At 52.8% G+C, this 26,800-nt stretch overlaps 1 protein-coding gene across 2 annotated transcripts in view; it reads right to left on the bottom strand.

Annotated features, from left to right (window-relative positions):
• Positions 1-7,396: 7,396 nt before the first annotated feature.
• The window catches only part of DOCK4 (dedicator of cytokinesis 4), a 282,383-nt gene continuing 262,979 nt past the window's right edge, over positions 7,397-26,800 (bottom strand). For both annotated transcript variants that reach the window (XM_036230498.1, XM_036230496.1), the window contains 11 exons: positions 23,287-23,463; positions 22,585-22,668; positions 19,657-19,776; positions 19,217-19,338; positions 18,768-18,888; positions 17,994-18,075; positions 17,800-17,909; positions 16,478-16,550; positions 14,778-14,882; positions 12,348-12,409; positions 7,397-9,981 (listed from right to left, as the gene is read on the bottom strand). In XM_036230498.1, the coding sequence (XP_036086391.1) occupies positions 9,532-9,981; positions 12,348-12,409; positions 14,778-14,882; positions 16,478-16,550; positions 17,800-17,909; positions 17,994-18,075; positions 18,768-18,888; positions 19,217-19,338; positions 19,657-19,776; positions 22,585-22,668; positions 23,287-23,463 (1,506 nt within the window). In that variant the 3' untranslated portion in view covers positions 7,397-9,531. The remainder of the gene's footprint in view (positions 9,982-12,347; positions 12,410-14,777; positions 14,883-16,477; positions 16,551-17,799; positions 17,910-17,993; positions 18,076-18,767; positions 18,889-19,216; positions 19,339-19,656; positions 19,777-22,584; positions 22,669-23,286; positions 23,464-26,800) is intronic.

A 26,800-nucleotide genomic window follows, 5' to 3' on the forward strand; every position in this document is an offset into this window, starting at 1 on the left:
GGCCCTGTCTGCAGCAGGACGCACAGGCTGCGCAGGTGAGTGCGGGGGAGGCCAGGTGGCCATCTGCTGCCGGAGTCACAGCAAAGTCCCTTCCGGCCCAAACTCCTCGACTCAGAGACAACACTTACCAATTAAGGGAACAGTTTCTGCTGCGTTAAGCGCTGAAGTTTCCACGAGGGCTCCCTGGACTCATGCTCTGCTCAGGGATGAGTGCCCGCTGTAACTCAGAATGGGGCAGAGCGTGGGGGTTCAACCTTCTCCAGAGACCTCGGCGTGGGCACTGACACGGAGCCGTGACCCTCGCTCGCTCTGTGGCCTCGGCGGCTGGGGCCCTGGCACCACCTGCCTGGAGACCCAAGCTCTGGGGTCCGTGAACCCTGGACGGCCACTTCGAACCAGCGGAGGGGAAGCGTGGCTTTTTCCCTACGTGATAACAAGTATTTCGGAAAACCCAAGGCAGAAATGACGGTCACCTCCGAGGGACTCCGGCCTGGGAAAGCCGTCACCAGCCTCTCTGTCCCTCTGGCGGAGAGCGTAGCTCTCACGATGTGCGTTTTTACCACGATGCGCATGTCCGTCTCCCTCAGTCCCCGGAGCCACGCAGGCTTCACATTGTCCAGGCTCGGCACCGTCCTCTCCGCAGGTGCGCTTCCTCGGCGGCTCACGTGCGCGGCGCCTCCCAGGCCTACGCAGGCCGAGGGAAATTTCCAAACGGCTAAGCTTCTGGCAGAGCCTTGATTGGCCGAGCTCGGGTCACGTGTCCACACCCGCTCTGGACGGCCAGTGGTCAGGGGTGCGTGGTAGAAACGCGGGTCTCGTGTTCGTCTCTAGAAATAGAAGGTTAGACCTCGGACAGAGGGAGCATTCAGGGAACAGAGCAGATACATAAGGGATCGAGTTTTATCAAAGCACTTAGTACAGAGCAATTGCTAAATAAATGTTAGATTTAGATTGATTACAATGACTGAGGACAAAAAAGTCGACCTGAGATATGGGTTCTGCATGGGAGTGAATTGTAGGCTCATATACTAACTAGATGACTTGACGCTGACAGAATTCAACTTTGTGTCTTAGCAAAGTTCTAATTTATAATATCTCAAACTTCCAAGATCACTATTAATGTCAAGATTGTGATTTTTCAAATTAGTAATGTCAGAGATCTATTATAATATGTTTCTCTCTAACATTTTTCTTATAAGAAAGAAGAAATTTAAAGGCCAAGAGTTCAATACAGAATTCCTAAGATAAAACATTGATTTGTGGTCAAGTAAGGGTGACTAAGCCACTTACTTAAACCTTCCAAATTTGCTCCCACATAGTGACCAAAGAAATCATGTAAAAGCAAGAGGAAGAATTGTTGGATATGTTACATTTCTGAAGTTCTTTTGGGGAAAGCATTAGGTAAACTGATATTTTGCTTATAATCACACATCGCTTCTCAGTAAAACTTTCACTGGGAATATCCAAATTCTTCCAGTGGGGTTGAAACAGGCCCAGAGGCTGAGAAATTTGCTTTATGAAAAAATACAATCCACGGAGCTCCAGGGTTTGAGTTGATGTGATTTTTATATGACAAAGCCAATTATAGGCATATCCATTCTCTACTTACTGAGAGCTAATTTAAGCTAACATCATTTCACATGTTATTGCTTGAGAACTAAACCCTTTTCTTCTTAAGTAAGTAAAACTCTTTCTGACTTCAAAGGGAGGTCTGCCTACCTTAGGAACCGGATCATGTTTCTAGGCATATTTCATGATCTTCCTTTTCCCTTTACTTTTTTTTTTTTTTTTTTTTCAGTTCCTTGATGTCTGAAAATTCTGGCAGGCTCTATATGAATGCACAGGTGCCCTTCCAGGCTAGTTTGCATTAATGTCTCGCCCCTTTGCCTCAAACTGTTTAAGTCGTTTTTAAGAAAAATTCTGTTGGTATTTTCCTGAGAAATTACACGTCGTGATGGTAACTTAATATATCAACAGGCACTTAGAATTCCAAAGGATGCGTTATAGAAGAACATACATTGTCCACAGCCTTGCGGGGCGAACAGATGCCTGTGTTCTGGTTTTGCTCTGTCCCACAGGTAAAGCACCTTGGAGTACATGTATGGGCCATGTACGAAGGTAGAGAACCTGTACCAGTGTTCTCTGCCATCTTTTGAAAATACAGCCCGTTGGCTCTACCAGTTCCTTTCCAGTGAGAAAAGCATCATCAGTCTTCGTTACTTCTCTGAAGAGGGCAAAAATCGAGCTTTCTCCCTTGGCTAGTCAAGGCTAATTTCACTCAACAGATTTATGCAAACTGATATTCTGGATGAAGATGTCTCAAGAAAGGTCAAGATACTGCCCCAAACTGGACTCGGCTTCAAAGGGCAAATAGGAACTCCAGACTCATTCGTTTTCATCAGCATTTCGCTGGCCGCACGTTTCACGTGTCGTAATCAGATCTGGGATGAGCAGAGCAGTCTGGACGCACCCTCTGGCCCGCGATGGCCCCTGGCTCCCGGGGCGAGGGAGACTTCCAGGACGGGCCTGCTCCGTCCCCCAGTCTGGGAAAGCGAAGCCGAGCTCAGGAATTTGAGCCGTTTTCTCATTAATTGAGAGGACGTGCGCGTAACCAGGATTTGGGCCGCGGACGTGAGGACAGACTTGTTGATGACAGCCATTACGACCGGGTGGGTTTTCTGACAGCTGATTTTTACCTGGCAATATGTGTAAAGCCTTTAATTAGACGAACAGCGCTAACAAGCTGACCTCGCCATCTGCTGTCATTTCTCTTCCTGGGCAGAATGTCTCGTCCGTTGCAGAGGAGGTTTTAAACCCCGTCCGGGGCAGAACTCACAGTCACCTGTCAGGCTAGCCAGTGGGTACGCACCTCGCCACCTATTTATAGCCCCAGGACCTGAAGACAAGTTTCCAAAACCAGTAGGTGGGGATCTAGGCAATTTCATCCCCGCCCCTAACCAAAGGGAGCAGACCAGGCCCCTTTCTCTTTTGTCCAGTCAGGGGATAGCTTCACGTCAGAGAATTCTGGAGCGTCGGGTGCTTGCTGGGCCCCGATGGCTGCTGGCAGCTGTGGGGACCTGGCGTCGCAGGGCAGTGATACGAGTGACTTGGGCAGGGCGGTGGCCGATGCGCCCGACTCGGGTCCCCCTCGGGGCTGCGGTGCGCCTGTCCCCAGCCGCCAGGGGGTGGGCACGAGTGGCTTGCAGATGTGCCCCCCGCCCCCTCCTCCAGGAACGGCGCCGAGCCTCGGGCCCTGACCGTGCTCCGCAGCCCGCGGCGGCACCTGCCGAGGTGCTTGGCGGGGCTCAGCCCCACTCCTCCCCCGCCGACCCCTCGCCGTGCTGCTCCCGACATAAACGCCGCCCCCAAACCCCTCGCCCGGGGTCTGTTTCCCGGACACCGCGGGCGGCCCTTCCCGCTGCCCGTCGGTTCCTGCATGTGTGTAGACATCACTGGCTCAGACGACGCTGGCCCCAGCTTCGCACCCCTCCTCAGGCCTGCTCTGCCGACTCACCGTTGCCGCTCTCAGAGAATGATTCTCCTCCTGCTACAGGGTGAATTCTTCAAATCCCCACTATATCCCTTAAAAAGTGTAAGTCCCTGTCCAAAGCTGTGAGCTCCAGGGAAAGAGGGAGCCCTTTTCTGTCCTTGGATCCCATCCCTGTCCTCGGGGACATCTCCGCCCGCCCCCGTCTCTCCCGGAGGTGTCTTGTTTCTGTTGCCCATAAGTCTCTGATGGGCCACATCCTTCGAGCCTATTAACATACTTCTTCCTTTCCTTTCCAATACATATCCCTTGTAAATAGCCTTACTTTAAAGCAATTTAGATGAATTCTTTATAAAGGTATTGTCATAGTTGATAGGAATGATTTTTCAGTCTGTTGTTGGCTCTTTTATCTTGGTTATATATATTTTTTGACTTACATAAATTTTAAAATTTAATACAGTGAATTCTGCCAACTTCTTATACATTCTTAAGCTTAGAAATTTGCCACAACAAAGGGACTAAAAAGGAGAGAGAGCGAGAAAAGGAAACGTATCTGAAGCTGGTGCTACTCAGTCATATTTGTTTTGGCCTTTGGGCCCAGTCATCCTCTCAGTGGGGCGAATGAGGTCAAAGGTCACAGTCACGCCCCCTCTGCTCCCCCCCCTCGCTGATAAAGCAGGGATGGGGGGTGAGATCAAGCCTTGGATGGAAAGCTTGCTCCTGAGGAGAGCGCGGGGGCTGCTCTTCCTCTGGGTTTGGAACGAGGGTTCGGGTAAACGGGGCTGGCGAGGCGCTCTGCCAAGCTCTGCGCGCCGGGCCCGAAGCCCGTGTAACGCTCAGCTCACCGCGCAGGCACCGAGCTTTCCCCTCTGGGCAGGAAATAACCTGGAGCTGTTGACTTTTGTTCCCACGTCACACCAAGACATGCGCGCGCTTTTTTCAGAACGAGAAAATCCCCTGTACCGACGCCAAAGGAACTGGGAAGCCGGTGATACTCGAGGGGTTCCTGCTAGCGCTCTGTCTAAAAATCGTTTCGATGGCCACTTAGCGCTGCTGCTGCTGAACAGGGAGGAGTCTGCCCCGTAGACGAAGTCCGGACGGACCAGGCCGCCGTTTGCTCGGTTCCCGCCAGGCACCCCGCCCCTCACTCCGTACCTGCCGCTCAGCCGGCCGCAGGTGCCCGCTCGCCAGCTCTGTCCGCGCTCCTCAGAAAGCCCCAGGTCCGGCTCTGCTCCGCCCTACAGCGGAGGGAAAAAAACAAGCTTAAGACGCGAAACCGGTGTCAGGGGTCCGAATAGCGTACAAATCGCAGTTTGAATCCTTTAAAATGCGTCGCTTCCACCATTCCCGTCCCCCAGCCGTACTCTCTCCCCAAAGGCAATTATTCTGTTTAGAAGTTATTAACGTTTACCCCCCCCCCCCCGCAAATAAAAAGCATCTTACATTGCTACTTTTCGATTGTCACTAAATTTGGGGCATTATTATGATCCCTATGTGGAAAATGAGAATTTATTTTCCATACACACATATTTCTTCCTTACCCTCGTCCTTCTGATATAATTTAGGGTTAGATCAATATATTTTACATTTCCATGCCTATGTAAATATGACATATAGCCGACCCATAGTACACAACAGTATACTATAATTACACTTACTTTCCGCTGTAAGCATGTTTCGTTCTCTGGAATTAACTTTTTCCCCTCGTATAGCTGTCGAGGCCCCTCTCTCATCCGGTCCTCAGCTCTCTTACAAAAGTAGAATCTCCCGTAAGTCGGGGCACATCAGGCATTTCGCCAGCCGCTTCTCCGGGACGGTTCCCTCGGCAGACCGTGGCTTTCACTGTGGGTGTTCGGGTCCTTGGTCCGCATTTCAAGGTTTTCGTCTCCCTCACTATATGTGAGTGACAGTGGTAGACTCTGAACAAGCGACGTGGCTCTCGTGCTAAGAACGTTGGGATTTCCTAGTATTATGTACAGAGGACTTCAAAGGCCTGGCTATCTCCGCCCCCCCCCCCCCCCCCGGAGATGAAGTACTTTCAACAGTCGCTGAAGTAAGTGCTAACGCCGGCGACTTCACTGTCTTCTCATCCTTCCTTTTCATTTCCTTTATGAGCATATCGATTTCCTTGGCACAGGATTTTGTAAAATACTTAATTGGCTATTAACGTTTTCTTAAATTGGGGGTAAGGCCGCAATATCTTCTTCCCACACGGCAAAAAACACACTGTATCAATATCCAATCTTGGAAAAACATTGTTGGCGGCGCTAGAATCAGTACAACACTTTCGGGAAATAATTTGTCAATATGCGAGAGAACTATAAAAATCATTCCTTCGCCTAGGGATCCATTTTAAGGAAATAATCCAAACCAGGGAAAAAGCTCTATGTATTTTTTGTATTCACGAAACACTCAAAACAATATAAGGTCCATTAATAGAGAAATGGCTAAAGTATGGAATATATACTCTGTTTTTTACTTGCATGTGATAATGTGAAAATACATACTTACTGTAACATTTAACAAAGAATAAGGGTAGTCTGTCCACTGTTGTTACAACTTTGTAAATCGTACGTTGAAAACTGACATCATCTACTCCATACAGCTTACGTCTACATGAACATGACTTCACTATTCCAATGTTTATTAGCATAACTTTACTCTTCCAGGAGTTTCTGGGCCAGGCAAATAACTTTATTGTTCATACAAGGAATTCAGACCCATCAAATCGCTAATGGGAAGAACCAATTAACAGCTTGCCCCAAGACTCTTTGAACCCCTAAACAATTACATCATGATCTTTACCTCATCTCAAGGCCTGCTCATTGAAAATGAGCCCCCAAATGTCAATGAAATCTGGCCTTGACCTTCCCCCTCGGAGACACGACCCAGCCCTGTTGAGATGGTGCTTTCTCAGCTCTGCATTATCAGCAGATTGTGCTGTGATACTTTGGGAACCAGCGCTCAACACTATAGAAAAATTATGCACTATGTAGATGTGGAAAGAGACAAAAGGGATATATAGAAATAATATTAGTTGTGTCAAGTAATTGGTGTTCTGTCAGTGTTTAAAACCCTTTGTATGGTATTCTTATGTGATGAGGGCAAGGTTTATTTCAATCAATACTAAGATTCATTTTGGTACAAGCCACCTTTTAATGTGTAAAGATCAAATAAAGGCAAAACTCTGCAACTTGTTACTCTTTTTCTTGTTCTTTTGTAGAACAATCAATAACAATCCAGAGAGAAGACTCAGATAGCGAGCAGAGCTATTCATATTGTAATTACGCTTGTAGAATCGAAACACTTATGGGCTCGGTTGTAATGAAAATGATCCAAAAATGTTAAAATCACTTAGTTAATGCTGAGAAACAATCAGGACATTGGCAATGGCCTTTAAATGGGTTTAATATTTGAGGGCACAGAGGCTGTAGACAATGGCTTACTGAGCACTGAGTTATAGCAATGTCGGAAAGCCAGCACAGCATAGAAGCGTCTCACAAAATTAAAAGCCAGGCCTCATTAACAGAAATTTTGTCCGTCAGTGTGTTTTGTAGTGTTTGTCAAATATTTCCTACACTTGGCCATTATTTGTGTCAAGTTTTCTCATGCAAACCACCTCTGATGGTTTGACTTGTTAAATTGGTTCTGGTTAGACTGATTAATGGTTAGCCACCTCGGTAAATGTGGCTGTTTCTACTGATGTTAACCCACCATTACCTTTTCAACATTGGTTCTTATGGCGTAAATAAGCTTCATAGGTAGAGAATTGCATTAACCAAAGCGTCACGACAAAACAGGATCTATCAGCAAAGAAGTCTGAAATTTTCACTATGATATAACCAATAAATTTACACAATTTCTGTTCCAGGCAAAGCCACACTGATGACATGAATAAAGACAGAAATCTCAAGATTAATCAAGTAATTTTATTTAATATTTACCATTCAGCAGCAACCAACATGAACATCTGAGCTAACAGACTCTCTTGAAATGTTCTGCTATATGGCTGCTTTGGAAATACACGCACGTGATCAACTTCCTTGCAAAATTTCTTTTTTAAAAAAATGGCCTCAAGAGCAATTAACACTGATTTATACTGTGCCCAAGCACTAGTCAACAAATCTATTAAATTACAGAGGAAAAGGAAAACAAAGCAGCTTTGTTATCTTATGCATGTCACCTTATTTAAATGGAAGGTTTTACTTCTTTAAAGCAACAGAAATATGGAGCTTCCTATATATCTCTCTATACATTTTTAAGGGCGTGATTACAAATACAAAGTGTTATTATCAAAGCAAAAGCTAGTTCGAGAAATTTCCAACTGCAAAACTTGCAAGATACAAAGCTAAAATTTATATGTTCCTTTTCTCAATTATGAATACCTTCGCTAAACATAAATATTTTAACATATATTAATTTTTCTGACATTCAAAATTGTAAAGTCAATATGGCAGAATTATTGTTAAAAGCACATATGTACAAATATTCTTTTTCCATACATAAAGTATTTGGCATAATTATAACAATCATACTGCGTCAACAACTGTTTGCTTTTATTTTTACTGGTTTTTTTTTTTTTACACATAATGGTATCTCTTATTAAAATTAACCAGTTATGTACAAAAATACTTGAACATTTATTATAGAAAACCTCTAGAACCAGCCTCAACAGCGTATACCTGCTGAATGGTTTCATTCAGGGAATATAAAAAAGTGGTCACTGCCTTCCAGGTGAGCTATCAACAGAAACACACACCGCGAACCTAAAGTGAGCTTCCCAACAAAAGAGGGAAAATATTTAACAGTATGATTTAAAATACAGTTCATATCTATTGTCAATTGAGTGTTATAAACAGTCAGTAAAAGAAAAAACAAAGATACAAAACACATCACTACATACCAGGTGCTTTCGCTACACTCCTACACTGTGCTACTGTATCCGTGTCTAGATCTCGGACGCTATGCTGCAATGTTCAAGCTGGAGCCATCCTCCTGGGAAGCATGGGGGTTGGTGGGGAATCCTTTATTTTGTGCAGGGAGCAAAGGTAATGCCTTTGCCGCTCGCCAGTCCTTCTGCCATTTAATCATGCTAATGTATTGTCGCTAAGGGTTTTTTTTTTCTTCATTTACACCATTGATTTAATACCGTCCTGCATTGATTCCTGAATTCTTGTTAATGGAACACATTAATTTGTGCCCGTTTAATACACGGATGTCTGCTCTTCTTCAATGACAAATTTGGTAGAGCAAACGGTCAAGTCAGGAAGCGCAAGATTCAAGTAAACGCTTGTCCTGGGGTCTTTGACTGAATCTGCCCAATTCTGCTTAATCTTTACTCTGAAAGTAAATTGCACCTTGAAAAGAAATACAGTAGACAGCATGGTGTCGGCACACTGAAGCATTTACCAACCGGCTCACAAAGTAGCTTTACGAAGGCAGACAGCCGTCGTATGTCAAAAGCAATCTTACAGACGTATTTAAGAACAAGACGATTCCCAGCGCGAGTTCGCGCGGACCCCTCTGTGCGGTCTCGGCAGCCCACTCTACCCCTCTTCCCTCTGCTGACCCGGGGAAGGAGCCAGAAACCGCACTGGACTTGCAAAAGTCTTCTAAAGTAAGGATCGATGTGTTAGGCTGTACATCGACTTAATAAGCTTTCTCGGAGTATCAAGTATTCAGTAAAAAGTATATAACATTATCACATGTCCTAGGGTTCGACAAGACATTGTCAAACTGTTTCAACATTAAACTACGTAAAAAAAGCGAACATAAAAAGATACAAAAGAAGTCTTTATCACTGTTTACCACTTTCAAATGAGAAACGTTGTTAATGAAATTCAGCCATACTCCATGTGACATCTGGCGCGCTAGGTCAGTAACTTTTAATATTGTGCAACATTATATCAATAAGCGAGTTTTGCTTCCATTCACGTAAAGACAGAGCTAAGTTATTAAAGTGCCTACACTAAGTGTCTTCTCCTCATACTTCGCTTTCTCCTGTAAACGGCAGAGCAGTCACCGCGCGTGACCGCGACAGGGACTCAGAGCTGGGAGACCTTGCGGGGCAGGGGCCGCGGCCGCGGGCCGGGCTCGGTCCTCCGGGCCCCGTTCTCCAGGTGGCCGTGGCGCGCGGCCGGGGGCTTGGGCGGCAGCGCGGGCGGCTCGGCCGCGGCGGGCACGGACAGGCTGTGCGGCAGCGGCACCGGGCGCCGCAGCGTGCGCTCGTACACGCTGTAGGGCGGCGGTGTCCTGCTGTCCTTGCGCGGCGGCCGGCCGTCCTTGTCCTTGGGCTCGTCGGGCCCGCCACCCGGCCCGGGGCCCTGCGCGGGCGGCTCGCTGCCCGCGTTCTCGAAGCCCGACGCCTCCGACGTGCTGCACCGGCTGAGCGAGGAGATGCCGCTGCTGCAGCTGCCGGACAGCACCGGGGAGCCGGCCGCGGGCCCGGGGCCATGGAGCTCGGCCGGCGGCGCGGCGAAGGTCTGCGCGCAGCCCTGCGGACGGCAAGCGGGGCGCGGGGCCGCCGTGTGAGCGGGCGCGGCGGGCCCCGGGCGCCCCGCCCCCGCGCCTCCCTCCTGCTGCACTCGGGGACGGGGGTCTTTGGAGAGCTGGCTGCCTTAGAACGGGGCCCTGCGGTGGCCCTAACCCCGTGGGACTGGCGGCCTCAGAAGCAGAGCGGATTTGGGGACATCAACGCCCGCGGCGCACACAGAACGGGACGCTCTGGATCGCAGGAGACGCGGCCCTGACAGCCACGGGAAACCCGGCCTGGGACACCTTGACCTTGGACTTGTAACCTCCGGACCAGCAAGAAACATAGTTCTGTCGCTTCGGCCGGATGTCTGGCTGTTTAAAGGACCTGCGACAGCGGCTCAGTCTCTGGGTCTCAGAGGGGCAGGAATTCCCCACTTTGCCCCCTCCCAGTGGGGCCTGCCCGCCTGCTCCCCTCCTGCAGGCCAGCTGTCTGGCGTGGCCCCCATCCTGACATGCCGCGTCCGCCCCTAACCGGAGTCGAAAGCCTGTCCCGAGGGGTGCGCTCTGCTCCTCTCTGAACGAGTCTGACCCAGACCTTTTGCTGTTGCTTATCACCTAACGGCCTGTAAATCTAATGTTCCATGCGCCAGACTTTGAAAAATGTTATCCTGGACTAACCTCACCTCGACCTCTGTTTTTTTAAAGCTAAATAAGGCCAGTAGACACAATTTAGCAGGAGCCTAAAATTAAGCGTGGCCAATGAAGAGATCCCAATTCGCTGCTGTTTCTGTCAAAAATTAGACCCCAAGTTCAAAACAGGGCAGGTAAGCTCAGTCTCCCCAACAGGGGTAACCCCGCCATTTAACTGCTGACAAACTCTCAGGTAGGGCCTGCAGCAAACGGCCTTCTCGGCTCGACAAAGCTGTAACGTGGTGGCGGAGTGCCCTCTACAGTAACCCGGCGGTCACACCACAAACGCTCCATCCGGACTCTTCCAATCCTGTTTGCAAAGCCGCCGCCTAGGCCTGTCTACGGAGAGGCGCCCTGAACAGAACTGTGGTAGACACGGAAACCCTTCACCCCTTTCTCAGAGCCCATCTGCAAGGCTTCCTATGGCCCTATTGCTAGCCTGCGAGACCAAGTTGAAAAATGCAGGAGTCAACTCCGCAGCGATACGGGGGCGCCCCCTGGGGAGCACGGGCAGAGGGACCAGTGGGGGGCAGCACAGCCCGTGGACCACAGTCTGTGTGGGGGGGGGGGGGGATGCAGCCGCACACACCTTACGACTGCCGGCTGCGTCGCAGCGGGGCGACAAAGCCAGCAAATAACCTGCGCCCCCAGCAAAGCTCTCCCTCCACCAGAAACGCTGGCGATGCAAACGGAATCGCGCGTCTTGGCGACTTTCTCCATTTCCTTTCGGGTTTGTTTCTCAGAGTCTCAATTCCTCCGCTTAGTAACGGCGTTGGATGGGTCGCGACCTGCCCCTGTGCTTTTCCTGAAGCTTACGTGTCTTTCTCTTGCACATGAGCTAGAAATATCTCATCAACGAAAAGGACATGGAGCGCGTTGACGCTCCAGCCACCCCTCGGGTACGAACGCATTCTCTCGGTGCCCCCTGCAGGCTCAACCTGGCCTCCTGGGCAGCAACTCCGGACAGCAAGGCCGGCGTGGACCCCCAGTCCTTGCGGACAGTCCGACTCAACTTGGACAGAGACTAAATCCTCCTCTTTCCCTTCGTTAGGGTTCCTGTATGTTTAGAGACGTGAAACAGCCCGTGTCTACACAGCAATCCAAACATCGGGCCTTCAACACTTTCCGGTTTGTTCATCAGAATTTTTAAAGTTCACTTTACTGCCTTTTTGTGATCGAGTGTGTAGCTAATGTAAACAAAAACCTTGGCAGAACACAGAATAAGGGAAAAAGCTGAGTTTGGCTTAGTCAAAATGGGTGGGTCTGATGGTAAAGGCAAAAAGCATGGGAAGATGTTTAGTAGGTCTTGATAACATTGTCAATTTAAGTGGTTTTTTTGTTTGTTTGCTTTTTAAAATGTCCCTTAAACTAAAAAACCAGACTGAAAACGTCCCGGGGGACAGACTGGGACCATGTTTCTTTCCTGATTCAGGGCTTATGCTAACTCGTCCGTACGTTCTCGCTGCCGCCATGTGCAGAATGAAGCTGTCGACCTGAAGACGAAGGTCCGCATGCCCGGAGCAGGCCCCCGAGGCGAGCCTCGCGTGTGCGGTCACCCCTCCGCCCCTACCCCTGCTTTACGTTCTCTGCCTGGTCCGTGCAAACGAGAGCACCTCACTGGTGGACCAAGGAACGGTCTTAAGGGCAAAGGAACTCGGGGCCAGCCTCCAGCCCCGGCCCGGTGGGGAGCCCGTACCTTCAACGGGGACCGCCCGGCGGGCGACAGGGTCACGGACGCCGTGTGTCTTGCTGGCGACGCTGCGAAGAGAAACTGCATTTTAATTCAGAAAAACCAGACGGGTGGCCGTCTGCGCGCGCCCTGCGTGTGTGGACCCACGCGGAGGACCACTGCTCAGGAGCTTCCGGGCGGGGGCGGGGCGGGGGGAGAAACGGAGCGATGCCCAGAGGATGGTGGCGTCGAGATGAGGGACGATGAGTGACCAGGCACCGGTGAGGCTTTAGCCCAATGACAGGGCCTCGACTGGGCCCCTTCCCGCCCCCCGAGGCCGGGTGCTTCTCAGCTGTGCAGTCTGTTCCCTGAGGCGCCTGCGGGTCCGCAGGGCGGGGGGCGGTCTTCGGGAGCAGCTGCTGACGTGGGCCCAGGCAGCTGTGGGGACACCCAGGCCAGCCAGGCGGCCTAAACGCGCCCTTGGGAATCTGCTCCCTGCAGCCTCCGCTGCACACGCCCAGCCTTCCAAAGGCGACAGGGAGCCTCTGGCCGGCCCGACGCCAGGTGAGACGCTTCCCTCTCCGCCTAGTGCCTGCGCTCAGGTCTCCCCTCCCCCCCGTCCCCACTACAGATGTCATCTCCACACGAGTCTCTGTGGGGCCAGGGGCTGCTGCTCTGTCGTGGGCGCCGTTCCCCCGGCTGTCACACGGGATTCGTAACTCATGAGAAAACTACGGAAAGGCCAAGGGGAAGAGGGACGGACAGTTACAGACCCCCCGACAGTGACCACGGATGACGACACAGAACAGACCAGGACGGCGGTCGGCGCAGAGGGAAGGCCGCCCCGCGGCGCTCACGTGGGAGGCCGGGGTAGCCCGTGCGCCCTCGGGGAGCGTGGCCGTGACCGCGGGGGTGGCGTCGGGCGGTCTGCACCTGGCACGCCGCGTCCGGACGCCAGCGTTAGCACGCCTCTCCCGCCAACAGTGGGCGTCGCACGGGGAGGGGAACCGCGGACGTGCAGAGCCAGGCTGGGAGCCGTCTGTGCGCCGCCGCTGTGGCTGACGTCAGGGCTCGCTGCGTCCTGGGACCCCCCCCCCCCGGACTCAGGCGATCACCGACGCCCCCACTTGGGCTCCCCCCCGCTGCATGGGCACAGGTGTCGCACTGGAAAGGCATCTCCCACCGCGACCTAAAACAGCTCTAGCGTCTCCTTGTCTCCAAGTCTGACGGGCCCGGGGCCTGTCTACCAGCACGGTCACTGTCCTTAGAAAATCCAAGTTCCCAACGCCAGCGGCACAGCCCGGTTTAAAACAGAGGCTGCCCGAAGGAGTGTGTGTGCACCATGAATGAAGCACGAATCACCTGGGTCGTGAGTCTCAACCGCTCCCGGTCACAAGGGTATGCTAACGCGGACTGTCTGTTAAGCCCAGGTATTTGTTGCTCTGTGTAAAGACCCCTCAGGCCTTTCAGACCCACTGGTGACTCAGCTCCAGCAAGGAGGGAACAGACTGGGCAGCAGAGTTTGTTTTAAAAAAAAAGAGAGAAAGTCAGTCTACGGCCACGCCACCCTGAACACGCCCAACCCTGTCTGATTGCGGAAGCTGAGCGGGGCCGGGCCTGGCCAGTGCTTGGAGGGGAGACCACCGAGGAAGACCAGGCGTAAAAAATGAGAAAAATAAAAAAATAAGGGAATGTAACCTGACAAGGTCCTTGCAATCTGTGAGGTCAACCAAGGGTGGCCTCGCCGAGAGAGAGAGAGAGAGAGAGAGAGAGAGAGAGAGAGAGAGAGAGAGAGTCATCTCTATCTTCTTAGAGGCAAAAAAACAAAAATAAGGTGCTGAAATATAGCAGGTGAAATATGATCGGCCCTGGCAAATCCGTGGAGGAAACAGTACAATCTCTCTTACACCGGGCTGTGGCTATAAACTCACCAAAAAACTTCTCAAGAATAAGTTTCAGTGGTTCTCACAGTCTAAGTCAGTCCCTTGACAAAGCCGACCGGAAGGCCAGCTCCAGACATGACAGACGCCCAGGGGCGGGAGGCCGGCTGGTCCGAAGCCCATCCCCATGACAGGGGTCGAGTCCTGTCTGGGGGCAGCCTGGAGCCTTGGCATTGGCTCGCGGGAGGATGGAAGAACGTGGCTGGGTTGGCAGAGGCCGAGGAGGACGCGGCGGTGAAGCCCAAGGGCAGAGGGAATGCTCGAGGCTCAGCAGGGTCAGGGCACCGTCCCCGACCCTGCGGCGGGGGCCTGCCGTGCAGCGGGCCGGGACCGGGGTGGCCCTGTCTGGTCTCGCGTGACAGGAGCCTGGCAGAGAGCAAGCACGGAAAACCCGGCCCGCCGCTCCGAGGCTTCCCCTCCAACACCGGTGCCTACCCTTCTCCGAGGAAGTCACGGGTTGGAGGAGTCAGTAAAAGCTACTTTATGAAAGTGATTTCCGAACGCTTCGAATACGCACCAGTGGGTCTTGGAGGGACAGGGGGGGAGAGAAGCTTCCCACCATCCGACATGCTCTTGGCCTCCTTCCCACTGTCCAGGCTCCAGCTGCTAGGGGTGGGGGTCGCTGGAAGACAATAACACAGCTGAGAACGTGCGGCCCGCTCCGCCCTCGGGGCGCTCGGGGCCCTCGGGACGCTCGGGCGCTCGAAGAAAGTCGGACGTATCCAGAGCAAAAACGCCGGCGTCGCCCAGGAAGCCTCCTCGGCACTGGACTCCGTCTGACGGCCTACCTCAGGGTCACAGCTGACGCTGCACTGGGTCATGCCGCGTCTGCTTGTCTCTCGAGCAAAACTTAGACTAGAAACGTGTCGAGAGCAACGTGTGTAGGAGCTGGGCGACGGACGGAGGCGCGGACACCGGACTAGTTCACGACTGAGTTTGTCGTGGAACTTTCTGGACGAGCGGCACTCCCACGGGGGGGGGGGGGGCAGTGACCGGCTAACGCCTCGACTGTCTGGCCGAATTACGGGGACGCAACGGCCACATCGTCCGGTCAGCCAACTCTGAGAAAAGGACCCTCGTTCCTGAAATCAACGCGTTAGCCTGAAGTGCGCCCTAAAACAAATAATTCAGGGTGCGGACAGCAGCGCTCCTCTTGCGGTGCGCCTGTGGCACGCCTCAGTAAGATGCAGAAACGCGGAGCAGCCAGTCCTGCGAGGGCTGAGCACGGCAGGCGGTACCTCGCCAGCTCCCTGTGCACACACTGCCCCCTGCTGGGCACGGCTGGCAGGCCAACGTTTTTAGCATCTTCGCTGCTCATGCAATGGGCTGAAAGGGCCACTTTTTAAAATACCTCTTCTCTGGGCCCTTTAAATTCACTTCTGTCTGTCTTTGGTAGAGGGGATGAGAAAAACACCGTATTTCTAATTTCTCCAGACAGAGATCAAATCAACATTGGACTGGTAAAGTTCAAGTGAAATCGGCGTTTTAAAACAGTTCTGGCTGCGGCCTCACTACTCCTGGTGATCCCGGGCAGTGTCGGCGCTGAGCGGCATGCTCAGAGGACCGCGCAGTCCAGCTCCCGACAGGCGACTGACATGCGCCCCCGGGAACACCACGCTTGAGCCTCCCGCTGTGGGGCGGCTGGCGCTTGGAGGGTGACCCCGAATGCTGCCTGCTGCGGGCCCCGCCCCTGCGCACGGCGGGTCCGTTTACCCTGCCTTTGTCCTCTGCCTTGTCGCGCGACCGATGCGAACTGGCCGTGATCCGCAATGCCCGTGTTTCTTTTTCGTGTGTGGCCTCGAGGCACACTCCATTGGGCACTGGATTGTAATTCTTAGATAGTTTCTGAGTCGCCACAAGCAACGGATGAGCTGGCAGGGGGACAGGGGGTGGGCCCGGGGACTCAGTCTGGGAGGCGCGACCTTCCCTGCCCTGAGCTAGCAGCCCGGCTGGCGTCACGGCCTCAGGGAGCAGTGCCTGGGTGACTCGATGAAGGACACCAAAGGCCATTTGACAGACGCGTCCCTCACCTGCCCACAGTCCGCTGTTAAATCCTACGAGACTGTTTTTAAAGCCCGCATCACAAGTGACTCTTCCACTGACCCCCTAAAAGAGCAAGTGAGCCAGGTAGGCCGTCCACACAGACACACGGGGCTGGAGAAGATGAGGACAACGTGGACCCCCGTGCGCGCAGGACGAGGGGGCGCCTTCGCTTACCCTTCTCGGGGGCCGAGAGGTTGGGGTCGCTGCGCGGCAAGGCCCCGTCTCCCATGTGGTTAAACAGCAGCCTCTGAAAGGTACAGAATCTGTTTTTATGATGCGAAACGCTGACCCGCGACACCGAGGTCACGAGATGGTGACCTCGCGGCTGAACCTTTGGTCTGTGGTTGAGGGTGAGCCTAGGAACGAAGAGTTAAATTATGCTTAAGGAAAAACGGGAAAGAGCCAAGGGTTTTGAGGACAAGAACAGAGTGCTTAAAAAGCTCGTCTTAGATTTTAAATGAAAATGGTTAATGAATTTTCGTAATAAAATGTAGCAGTTAAGCAATGCACTCTCTGTACTCACAAAAGCCAAGATGAGAGGCAAAGAATTAAAGGAGAACTACGGCTGCTCAAAAAATCTCTAGTGAACGCGCTTCACATTTTAAACCCTAGATTAGGTTAAAACGTGAACGGGTCAATATTCTGCAACTTTTAAGCCACAAAAAGAGCCAATTTTACGTGGTTCTACCAAATACATTAAAAGGTGTAAGTCCTTAAAAGTAGACGCACCATAGCAATGTGCGCTTTTGACGGTTGGGCAACACACGCATGCTTCGCCTTTACCCAAAGCAGAACGCCCGGGGGCTTGTCACAGAAGGCGGCGGGAGGCCCCGCGCTGGCCACGCGCCCCCTGGAGCAGATGGAACCCACCGCGCGGTTCCTCCGCCGCCCGAGCCGCAAAGGGAAACGCGGCGGGGTCACCGCAGCCATGGCCCGTGCCCGATGTCGGAGCTGCGCGGGTGGGGCGCCCTGGGACCTCGGGACGCCGGCACCACCGGCACGGATGAACCGACGGACCGGCCCCCGCCCCTCCTCCACAGCCCCCCGCGCCCTCCCCCACAGCCAGACGCAGCCGGACGGAAAAGCGGCCAGCTGGCGCCTGACGCCCACTGTTCTCCCCTACGCCAGGCCCCGACGCCGGGTAAACTAGGGGTGCCCACGGACCTGCGCCCTCGAAGCCCCCGAGCCCTCGCTCAGACTCAGAGGGGCCGCGTTGGCTCCACGTCCGGGGGGCGGGGGGGGGGGGGGGGCGTGACGGCCGCACCTGCCGGCTCCCGGGAAGAGCGGGGGTGGGGGGGGAGCCCGGGCCCCGGCGCATGGCGGCAGGGCGGCAGAGGGGGCACGGCCGTGGCTCAGGCAGAACCGGCCCCTTCACCCCCGTCCCCCGGGCCCCCCACGCCCCGGCCCTGCGGGCGCCGCGCACTCACGCAGAGGCGGGGGCGGCCCCAGGCCCCGCCTCGGTTTCCCCCCCAGCACTTCCGTCCCCGAAGACTCACCTGGCACGGCTCCGCGGGCGTGGGGTAGATGGCGCTGCACGGCCTCTCTCTCGGGGACAGGCAGGCGTTTTCTCGGGAATGCTTGTGTTTGTCGGACAACAGGGGAGAGGCTGGGAAGAGAAGGGGAGGGGACCGTGACCGGGGCGCGGGCCGGCAGGCTTCCCGGGCTCCGCCCGCCGCGCCCCGGCACTGACCTCTGGCGCTGGACGGCGCGGAGCTGGTCACGTTGGGCGAGGCGGAGTGGGTGGAGCTCAGGCTGGAGGTAGACGGGCTGGGCTGGAAGCACACGGGGCGGTGTGACCCCTGCCAGAGCAGCGCGGTGCCCGTTTCGGCCCCCTCCCCCCACGGAAGACAGGCGGAGGGGCCCCGGCCTGGGGCGCCCAGCAAGCAGCGGGGTGCTGCCGGCGGGCAGAGACGTGCTTCTCATTTCCCCCCAAAAAACGTGTTTAAAGCACGTATTTGTGACACGTTTTGGCCCCTTTGTCAAAGGTCCTGGTGAGGACAGCTCAGCTCGGTGCTACCGAGTTCGCATAACTGCTGTGTTAGCAATGGCCACGTCAAGTTTCTGTTGCCAGAGTGACTCCAAAATCCCCAAACTCTATCTTTCTCCATAAAAATCCCTTTACTGCAGAAATTTTCTGACCTGTACGTAAGTAGAGAGATTTCATAACGGACCCCTGAACCACGTGTTCTAAGGAAGAAAGCCAGCGAGAGGCCCTGAGGGGCGGCGAGGGGGGCCGAGCCCCAGCGTCCCTGCCCGGAGCACCGGCAGGCGCCCCCCAACCCCGCGCGGCCCGCCAGCCTCTTCCGTCTCCCGCTCACGCCGTCCGAGAGTGGACGGGGCCGTTCTGAGTGCCCGTGAGGGGCTGATCGGCCCCTCAAGGTTTGTCCTCGAGTCGCGTTCCTGCTCGCGGGGGCTGCCCGCCAGTGGACGCGCGGACACGGCCCAACCAAAAGCCAGGCGGTACCTGCATGTTGAAGACCTCGTCGGAGCTCTCGGACTGGCCCGTGATGTTGCTCACTTCGGCAGAGGCCTGCGAGGACAGCGACGAGGACGAGTAGCGGTTGACGGCGGGGTAACTGAGCGGGCTGTTTGGGGGGGCGGGAAGAACGCTCGTTAACACAGCCTCTGAGCGGCGCTTTACCACACGCCGGCTCGGTGTGAAACCACAGGGAAAACGGCCGATCCATCCCGTTCTGTCCCCCGTTTGCCTCCGTATAGTCGGATGTTTGTGTTTGCCTATTTGCCGTGCCGCGGCCGCCCCCCCAGAGGCAGGTGTCTGCGGCTGCCTCGCGGGGTGATTGCTCCATGAAGAAGCAGCGGATGTGACAAAACTGCGCCATAAAGAATGGGGGAACCGCTCGGGACCAGCTTGTGGGGGTGCCGGTGTGCACAATCATTAAGACTCTGACATACCTGCGCCTGGGAATTGCCCGGGCACCATCTGGGCTCACAGAGGGAGGGGCCGAGTTCCTACACACGCGAGGGCTGCCGTTGGAAAAATGGACCGGGCTGGCTTGCATGTACGCGGAGAAGTCCTACAGACACGAGGAAGAAAAGACGTGAGAAGGGTGACCGCACGGACCAGACCATGCAGTAGGCGCGCGCTCTGCCGTGACGTCTGCTCAGGACACGTGCCAGCATCTACCACGCTTTCTCTTGCTTTTTTGCTTTCGTAAAAGCTGAGCGTGGCAAAAAGGAGGTAATGCGATTTTAGTATGTGAGGGCTCCCTGGAAAAACGGTGCAGTGTGGTAGAAAAGCCAAAAGATGTCACTGTTGATCACCTCATCGTCTCTCTAACAGACAGCGACCGGCAAGGGCCTGGGTGTCCCCGCCGGGGACGCTGTGGACGCACCTGGAGCCCCAAGCTTGACTTCATCACAAAGAACTGGTCGACCAACTTTTTGTGAAGGGGTCTCATATCTTGCGGTACGAACTTCTCGTGCACGGCCAAACCGAACTCCAAAATCTGTGCCTTGATAGTAAAGAAAAGAAAAAAAACCCCGAATCAGCATGGAAGGCCTCGCTCAGTGGCTGCCCTCAGGGGCCAGGCACTGTCCCACGCACTCGGCGAATCCTCTCAGCCCGACGAGATGCGGACACTCCCGAATGCAGAGCTGAGGGCTTGCGGGGTCGGGGAACCCTCCACACGGTACAGCGCAAGTGGGGATTTGAACTCGGGGCGCTCTAGTTCCAGGCGTGATTTTCCTGCGACCCTGAGTCCCCCTTCCGGGGGTTCCGGGGCTGTAACAACCCCTCTGAGCGGTGAGGCGTCCGGCCCTCCCCCGGGGTGGGGGCACAGGGGCTGCTCCCTGTTAGGGCTGGTGTTACTCGGGTCTCTTTTCTGGGTGGCCCCCTCTGTTCTGCACTACTGTTCTCTCTCCATCAGGATCTTCTGTGCCCACCCATCCCTCCCCCCGATTTTCAAAACCTCTCAGGAGGAAGTAAAAACTGAACGAGAATTCTGTAACATGAATTGCTACGCTTCTTGTTTTTGATAAAAAACATGATTCCTGTTCACTTACTATAATGTGGCAAAGAATCGCTCCTACTTTATAACAAGGTCCTGCTCTGGGGACCCAAAGAAAGGGACAGAAACATTCACGTGTGCTTGATTCCACTATCGGCCGTGCCGAACTCCTCTGCTTTGAGCAGCTAGCTCTCTGTTACACTTTAAAAAATGCCCTATGCTGGCGTGGCCAACAGAATGAACTTCGTCGGCTGGACGGAACCCAGTCACGCATTAGCGTGACATCCTGCGAGGATGATACGGAAGCGCGGGTGATCGGGACTGGCTCTGGGGGCTCGGAGCGTCCAGCACCCGCCCTAGGGAGTCCGAACCGTGGCCACGCCCACCCACCACCGGCAGGTCCGCGTAGAGATAAAACTGCCTGCGATGAACATCAGGGACAAGGAAACAGCTCGAGGGGAGTGTGTGTCTGAGGCCTGACGGGAGACTGCTCCCCGTGACAGATGACGGGGCCCCCGTGACAAAGGGGTGCGGGATGGAGGCCTAAGCACGGCAGCCTTCAGACTTCTCCGTTTTAAATGCTATTAGGCAACATCCCTTTTGTCCATACAAAGTTGCAGGTTGGGTCCCCAGGAGTAGACCGGGGACCAGGATGTTCACTGGGGCGCAGCCCTGGGATCACGGCCCGGGGTGGGAGGGGCAGACGCAGGACTCACAAAGGAAGCTGAGCTGCGGGGCGGTCCCATCGCCTCTGCCGGCACCAGGGGCTCCGGACCCGTGATGTCCATGAGCCTGGTGCTGGCTGGGCCCGGGCGGCCTCACATCTCCTCCTCAGTCACTGGACATGGGCCGCCCGGGAAAGACTGCAGGGCACAGCACACCACGTCTGCAGGACAGTTCTCTGCACCACCTCGGAGGTCCCGAGGGGACACTGGCCTCTCTAGCCCGAGTCCCACAGAGACGATGTGACTCACCCAAGGTTGCATGGCCGTCACTGGAAATGCTCGTCCCAGGACAGAGGCCTCGCAGTTCCTGAGCTGTGGCTCAGGCCCCACGCACATAACCAGCCGGGATGTGGGGGACATGAGGGGTCCCTGATTTTAGTTTCCCTAAGAGCTTCCTGGCCCTTTTCGTGTGGATTCTGGGGAAAGATTCGGTCACATTGGGTACAGCAGTCGGCGTCCAGGGTGAGGCGAGCTACTCCCAGGACACTGCCGGGTTAAGTACGGATTTCCAAAAATCAACGAAGGTGGAATTGGACCGGTCCGTAAGGCTCAGAACTGGGGCACCCGAGGCGCTCAGGCCCAGCACCCACCTCGCCCCGGCACACGGAGAACGCGCCTTACCCTCGGCTTCCTCGCAGGCCAGTTGCAAGTAACCCCTGTCCCTTACCCGGAAGCTGCATGACGGACCCTCTCCCGGCCACGGACCTCGGCAGAGCCACTTCCCACCCCAAGGCCAGGCCCCCAACATGAAGGTCTGTGGACTGGGCCTGCAGAGCCTAAAATACAGACTAAAACCAGATACAACCTCGTTTTCTAATCAAAAAGGGCCTCCTTTACTTGGTTAGTAATTTGGTATCACCAAGTGGGATGAGATGCTCTTGTCATGTTTTATTACACGTATTCCATTTTTTGTGAGTATAAATGTCTTTACTTCTTACTTAGCCCAGCCTTCCGATCGTCAGGTCGCCTACCTCAGAGGTTTTCAAGCCATTTTCAGGCTGGGAGCTGTCAATGGGGACACACAGATGACTCACTCCAGTTTTTTGTACTTGAGAGAATCAAATAAAAAACCCTCCGCTTCTTTGGAGTAGAAAATGATAAAGTTTTATCTAGTTTTGTCCACATCATGTCATCTATTGGCTTAGTCTACAAAACATGATGTGGCTTTAAAGAAAAATCTGTCCAGTTCCTTATTATAACTTTTAAGTAAGACTCTCTTTCATTCATTCATTCATTCAGTCACTTATTTCGAGTTGAACTGAACTTATTTGAGCCCCAAATTCTGAGTGAAAAGCCAGCAGTAAGCCTATAGCAAGTCTTTAGGAAGAGAACGTTTAAAGAATGTTTCATGACATTCCATAAAGTTGTTCTTCATAAAGAGCTACCTGTTGTTAAATTTATTTTGGCATCGAAGTGGGAAAAAAAGCAGAAATTCACAAGAAGAAATGCAGGTGACTCTAGAGCGTCAGTGAATGCGCCAACCCGGCACGGACGCGCCCGCACAGGAGGGCGGGCGGCCACCACCTCTGCGGCTCCCCGGCCCCTGGGGCTCACCTGCCCCTGGGGCTCACCTGCCCCTGCGGCTTACCTGCTCCAGCATCAGTTCCCTTAACCGTGCAATCTTCTCGCCGTCTTCGGGGTGGCTTAAGATATATTCTTTGACGAAGAATGCCTAGGAAGGGAAGGAATAATCGTTTACTTCAGGGGAGCTAGAGGGAGCGGAAGGCACAGCTGGAGTTTGTAAGGACCCGGCATTTCTAAAGAAACGACGCCACTGTGACCCGAGGGAGCGATTTCCGGGGCGGGCGGGGTCAGAATGGGCAGAGGAGGGAGGGGGGTGTGAGGATGAGCGGAGACTGTAGAATCGGTGTCTCTGAGACACAAACAAGCGAACGGCAAACCCGAAGGGATGAGCTCCGTGGCTTTACACGTTCAAATGACTTTCCATCTGCCCGAGCTGCTGTGCCTTCCCGTGTAGAACTCGGGGCAGATACAACGTCCACCTAAGGCACCGTCTAAACAAGATCAGACTCTCCCGTGCCCGCGAACCGCTCTGCTCAGGGAAATGATTTTAGGTAGATACATGTTAAATGGTCCTAATGCCCTCACTACTTTTATTCCTCTAAGAAAACACACACACCCCTCAAAATATTACGGGCCGGGGAATGGAGTGAATATACATCGCAACTACTACATGTTTGCTCTACGTAACGAAGAACTCCGTGTCCCCCGTACCCCATGTGCGCACGCGGATGCGATTTCTCGGGGTTTCCAAGGGCCCGAGCCTCACCTCTTGGTACCTGGACACTCCCCCGTTCACCGCGGCGTCGATCACCCCGTTGAGGCACATGGTCAGGGGGTTGATATTCTGCATCTGTCTGGTCTGACACTGACCGGCCAGGCTCTTCAGCTGCTGATTCTTATTTTCCAACACCTCGATTGCATTTTCCAGAGGACTCATTTCCATCTGAGAAGCAAACGAGCACAAATATATATTAGATTTTAAGATGTGCAAGAAGACAAAGTAGATTATCCATGTTCTGAATTCTCTGCGCCCCACCCCACCCCTCGGGAAGAAGAGGCAGGGATGAAGACAGACAAGTGCTCAGCAGCAAGATCCAGAAAAGGAGGGTGACGATACCCCTCGGCTGAACTACGGCTTGACTCATCAGCAAACACTGATTACACGTTAGCACGATGACAATCGATTTAATCCTTAAAAGAAAGTCCGGCTGTCTCACGTCCTTTATAACTTGGTTTTTTCTTTGAAGAGCTAAGTATTCATGGGCCCTGCACACGATCATTGCTTTTCTAGATGCTTACTGAATGCAAAGCACCATGGGAAACATGCAGATACACTTTCAGATCCTCTGAGGCTGGGGAGCTTCCAGCCCAGTTGGGAAGATGGGACCTCCACCCATGTGGACCGCACACGCGTATGTAACAGCACCATAAGGTGGTACGGGATGTTGCACAGCGGGAGTTATAGAAAACATGGTAATCGTATGTGCCACAGGATCTCTTTGTTGAAGGAGAGCCAGACGGAATCACAATGAGTTAAAGGGTCTGGGTTGTAAGGGAGACCTAACTCCCTTACTGTGAAAACGAGGAACGTGACCTTCAGACGCAGAGCATTTGGGAAGGTTACTGTCACTGGCATTCTCTTTGAAGAGAAGATCTGTCGAGCTCTCAGCTGTAACGCAATTCAAGCTCACAATAAACACATGTATATGGTGGTTTTTTCAGTTAAGGAAACAAATTGAGAGTTTTTAAAGGTGGCTTAGGTCACCTTAAACCAGCACTGAAAAGTACTAGAATAATCTGGCTATGTCAAAATTAAGAATGTGCATTCATCAAAAGACACTATAAAGAAAAGGGAAAATAAGCCAGAAAGTAGAAGATATTTGTAACATGTAAAGCCAGCAAAAAGCCTACATCCAGAATATATAAGAACTCTTACTAGACAATAAGAAAAAGACAAACAGCTCAATAAAAAATGGGTAAAAGACAGAAACAGCCACATTACGAAGGAAGAAATCCGAATGGCCGGTAAACATATGAAAAAGTGTTGAGCTTCATTTGTGATCAAAGGAGTGAGAAGTAATACCACAGGCATATACTACCCTCCCCCCCCAACCCCCCCCCCAAAAAAACCCGGCAACAATAACTACGACGACGCAAACGAAGTGGGGACAGAGCAGTGGCGACTCTCAACTCCTGCCGCCGGGAGATCGGACGGGTGCCGTCGCTTCGGAAAACAGTCTGGCGTGACATGCTAAGGTCGGAGACGCACTTTATGATCTTGCCATTGTGCTCCTGTGCGCACATCTGAGGAAAGTGCAGTAGATGTGTGTACGTGAGTGTGAGGAAACGTACAAAAATGTTCACGACGGTCTCCCGAATCCATATGTCCGTCGATCGTTAAATGCGTAAACATGCTGTGGTATGGTCACACCATGGAATAGTATACAGCAATGAAAACAAACTTCAGTCACATGTGCTAACATGGACCGATATTATAAATGATGCTGAGTCACAGAAGCAAGTTACAATAGAACATAAATAATATGACACTCGTACCAAGTGCAAAACCGGGCAAAGCTAAATTGACTTGTTTTAGAGAGGTAGATGTCGGCGATGAACTTAGCAACGGGACGGATGCCGTAAAGGTGAGGAGGCCGGGGAAGGAGGGAGAGGAGGGAGTTGTCATTGGGAAGGGTGCACGGAGGGCCCCTCAAGTGCCACCAGCAATGCTCTGTTTCTTTACCTGAGTGGTGGCAAATTGACTTTCCAATTATGACATCACGTCTTTGCTTTGTAATCACAAAAGCTAAGTCATACAGAAAAGATCTGAGAGTTCTGATTAACTGAAAGTTGAAAAATAAACAAAACGTATTAGAAACAAAGCAGAGATGGGGTTCCAGGGCAAAGCGATTGATGTTCAGTGGATACAGAGTTTCGGTTTTGCACAGTGAAAACGGTCTGTTGTCTAACGATTTCCACATAAAGACAATGCACTATACACTTCAAAATGGGTAAGGTGGTAAATTGTCTGTTTTTGACCACAATTAAAATTCACGCTCATATTTATAAATTCAAATGCTAATTAAGGTAAATCGAAAATTAAGTTAAATCAAAACGCAATAAACAGGCAAAAGATAACGCCTTGCGAAAATATTTCCGACATATATTCCAGACAAATGATCGATAGTTCTCAAACACTGAAGGAAACCAAAGGATGTGATCGGTGCATTCACAAAAGAAATGGAAAGACAAAGACAAGAAAACACGTCACCTTTACCAGCATTCAACAAACGCCTCCCCACATCAACCTACTACGATCCTGTTTGGTCTGTTACCTGGAAAGACTAAAATAACATGGAGAGGATGCTGGGAAAACAGGTATTTCCAAGAACCGTTATCCCCTCCAGGCGGGACATAAATCGATACGTGTCACCACCGATCCGTGAATCAAAGGTGAACTGTGGACTCTCTGACAGATCGATTCACTTCTAGGGAAGTCACTCTGAGGGCATGTGCAAAGAAGATGTAAAAACTGTTCATCAAGGAGTTATTTTCCTCCAGCCCCCAAACTAGGAACTTATAAAATACTATTTATTGCTAAAAAGAATCAGGGAGTCATTGGAGAAATGGTTGCTTTCAAGTCTGGGGCAGGAGATGTTTAAGTGAGCCTGGACTACCCAGTCATACCAGTAAGCAAGGCAGGCGGCTGGGAGGGTGGCTGGCTGTAAGGCGCCTGCCCGTGAGCTACTCACTCCCTCTGCTGAAGGAATGTCCCCCCCGGGGAGCTGAAAGGAAGGCAGGTGACCAGGACTTAACTCCTCGTCAGTTGAACCTTCAAGTAAATAGACAAAAACTAACTGCTTAGGAGGAAGAGACGGTGTCTACAGAAAGCCCGAGGGGAAGACCCCGCTAAAGGATTTCGTATGGTCAATAAACCCAGAACCCACGAGGCCTGAGTCCCTGGAGCTTGTCCCAGAGAAGTGTCACAGCTCCCTGGGGTACACCCTGGAATGTCTCCTAATTTAAATTTCATAACTTAATTATACCCCCTGTAAGAGGAACACTGTGAACTCCACTTAGGGACGCTCATCGATCATCCTGAATTACCGAGGTGGGAAAGAGGGACCTGCAGGACAAGGCTCCAGGCGTCAGGTGTCTCCCTGTCCATCAGAGACTCTTGACGCCTTAACGTTTGTGGACAAAAAGGGGCCCTGTCGTTAATCAACCAGAGTCACCTCACAGGGTGATCTGAGCCACTTTCCTAACTGGGCGGGTCATGG

This window comes from Rousettus aegyptiacus, unplaced genomic scaffold, assembly GCF_014176215.1.
Source record: "Rousettus aegyptiacus isolate mRouAeg1 unplaced genomic scaffold, mRouAeg1.p scaffold_m13_p_13, whole genome shotgun sequence".
NCBI lineage: Eukaryota > Metazoa > Chordata > Mammalia > Chiroptera > Pteropodidae > Rousettus > Rousettus aegyptiacus.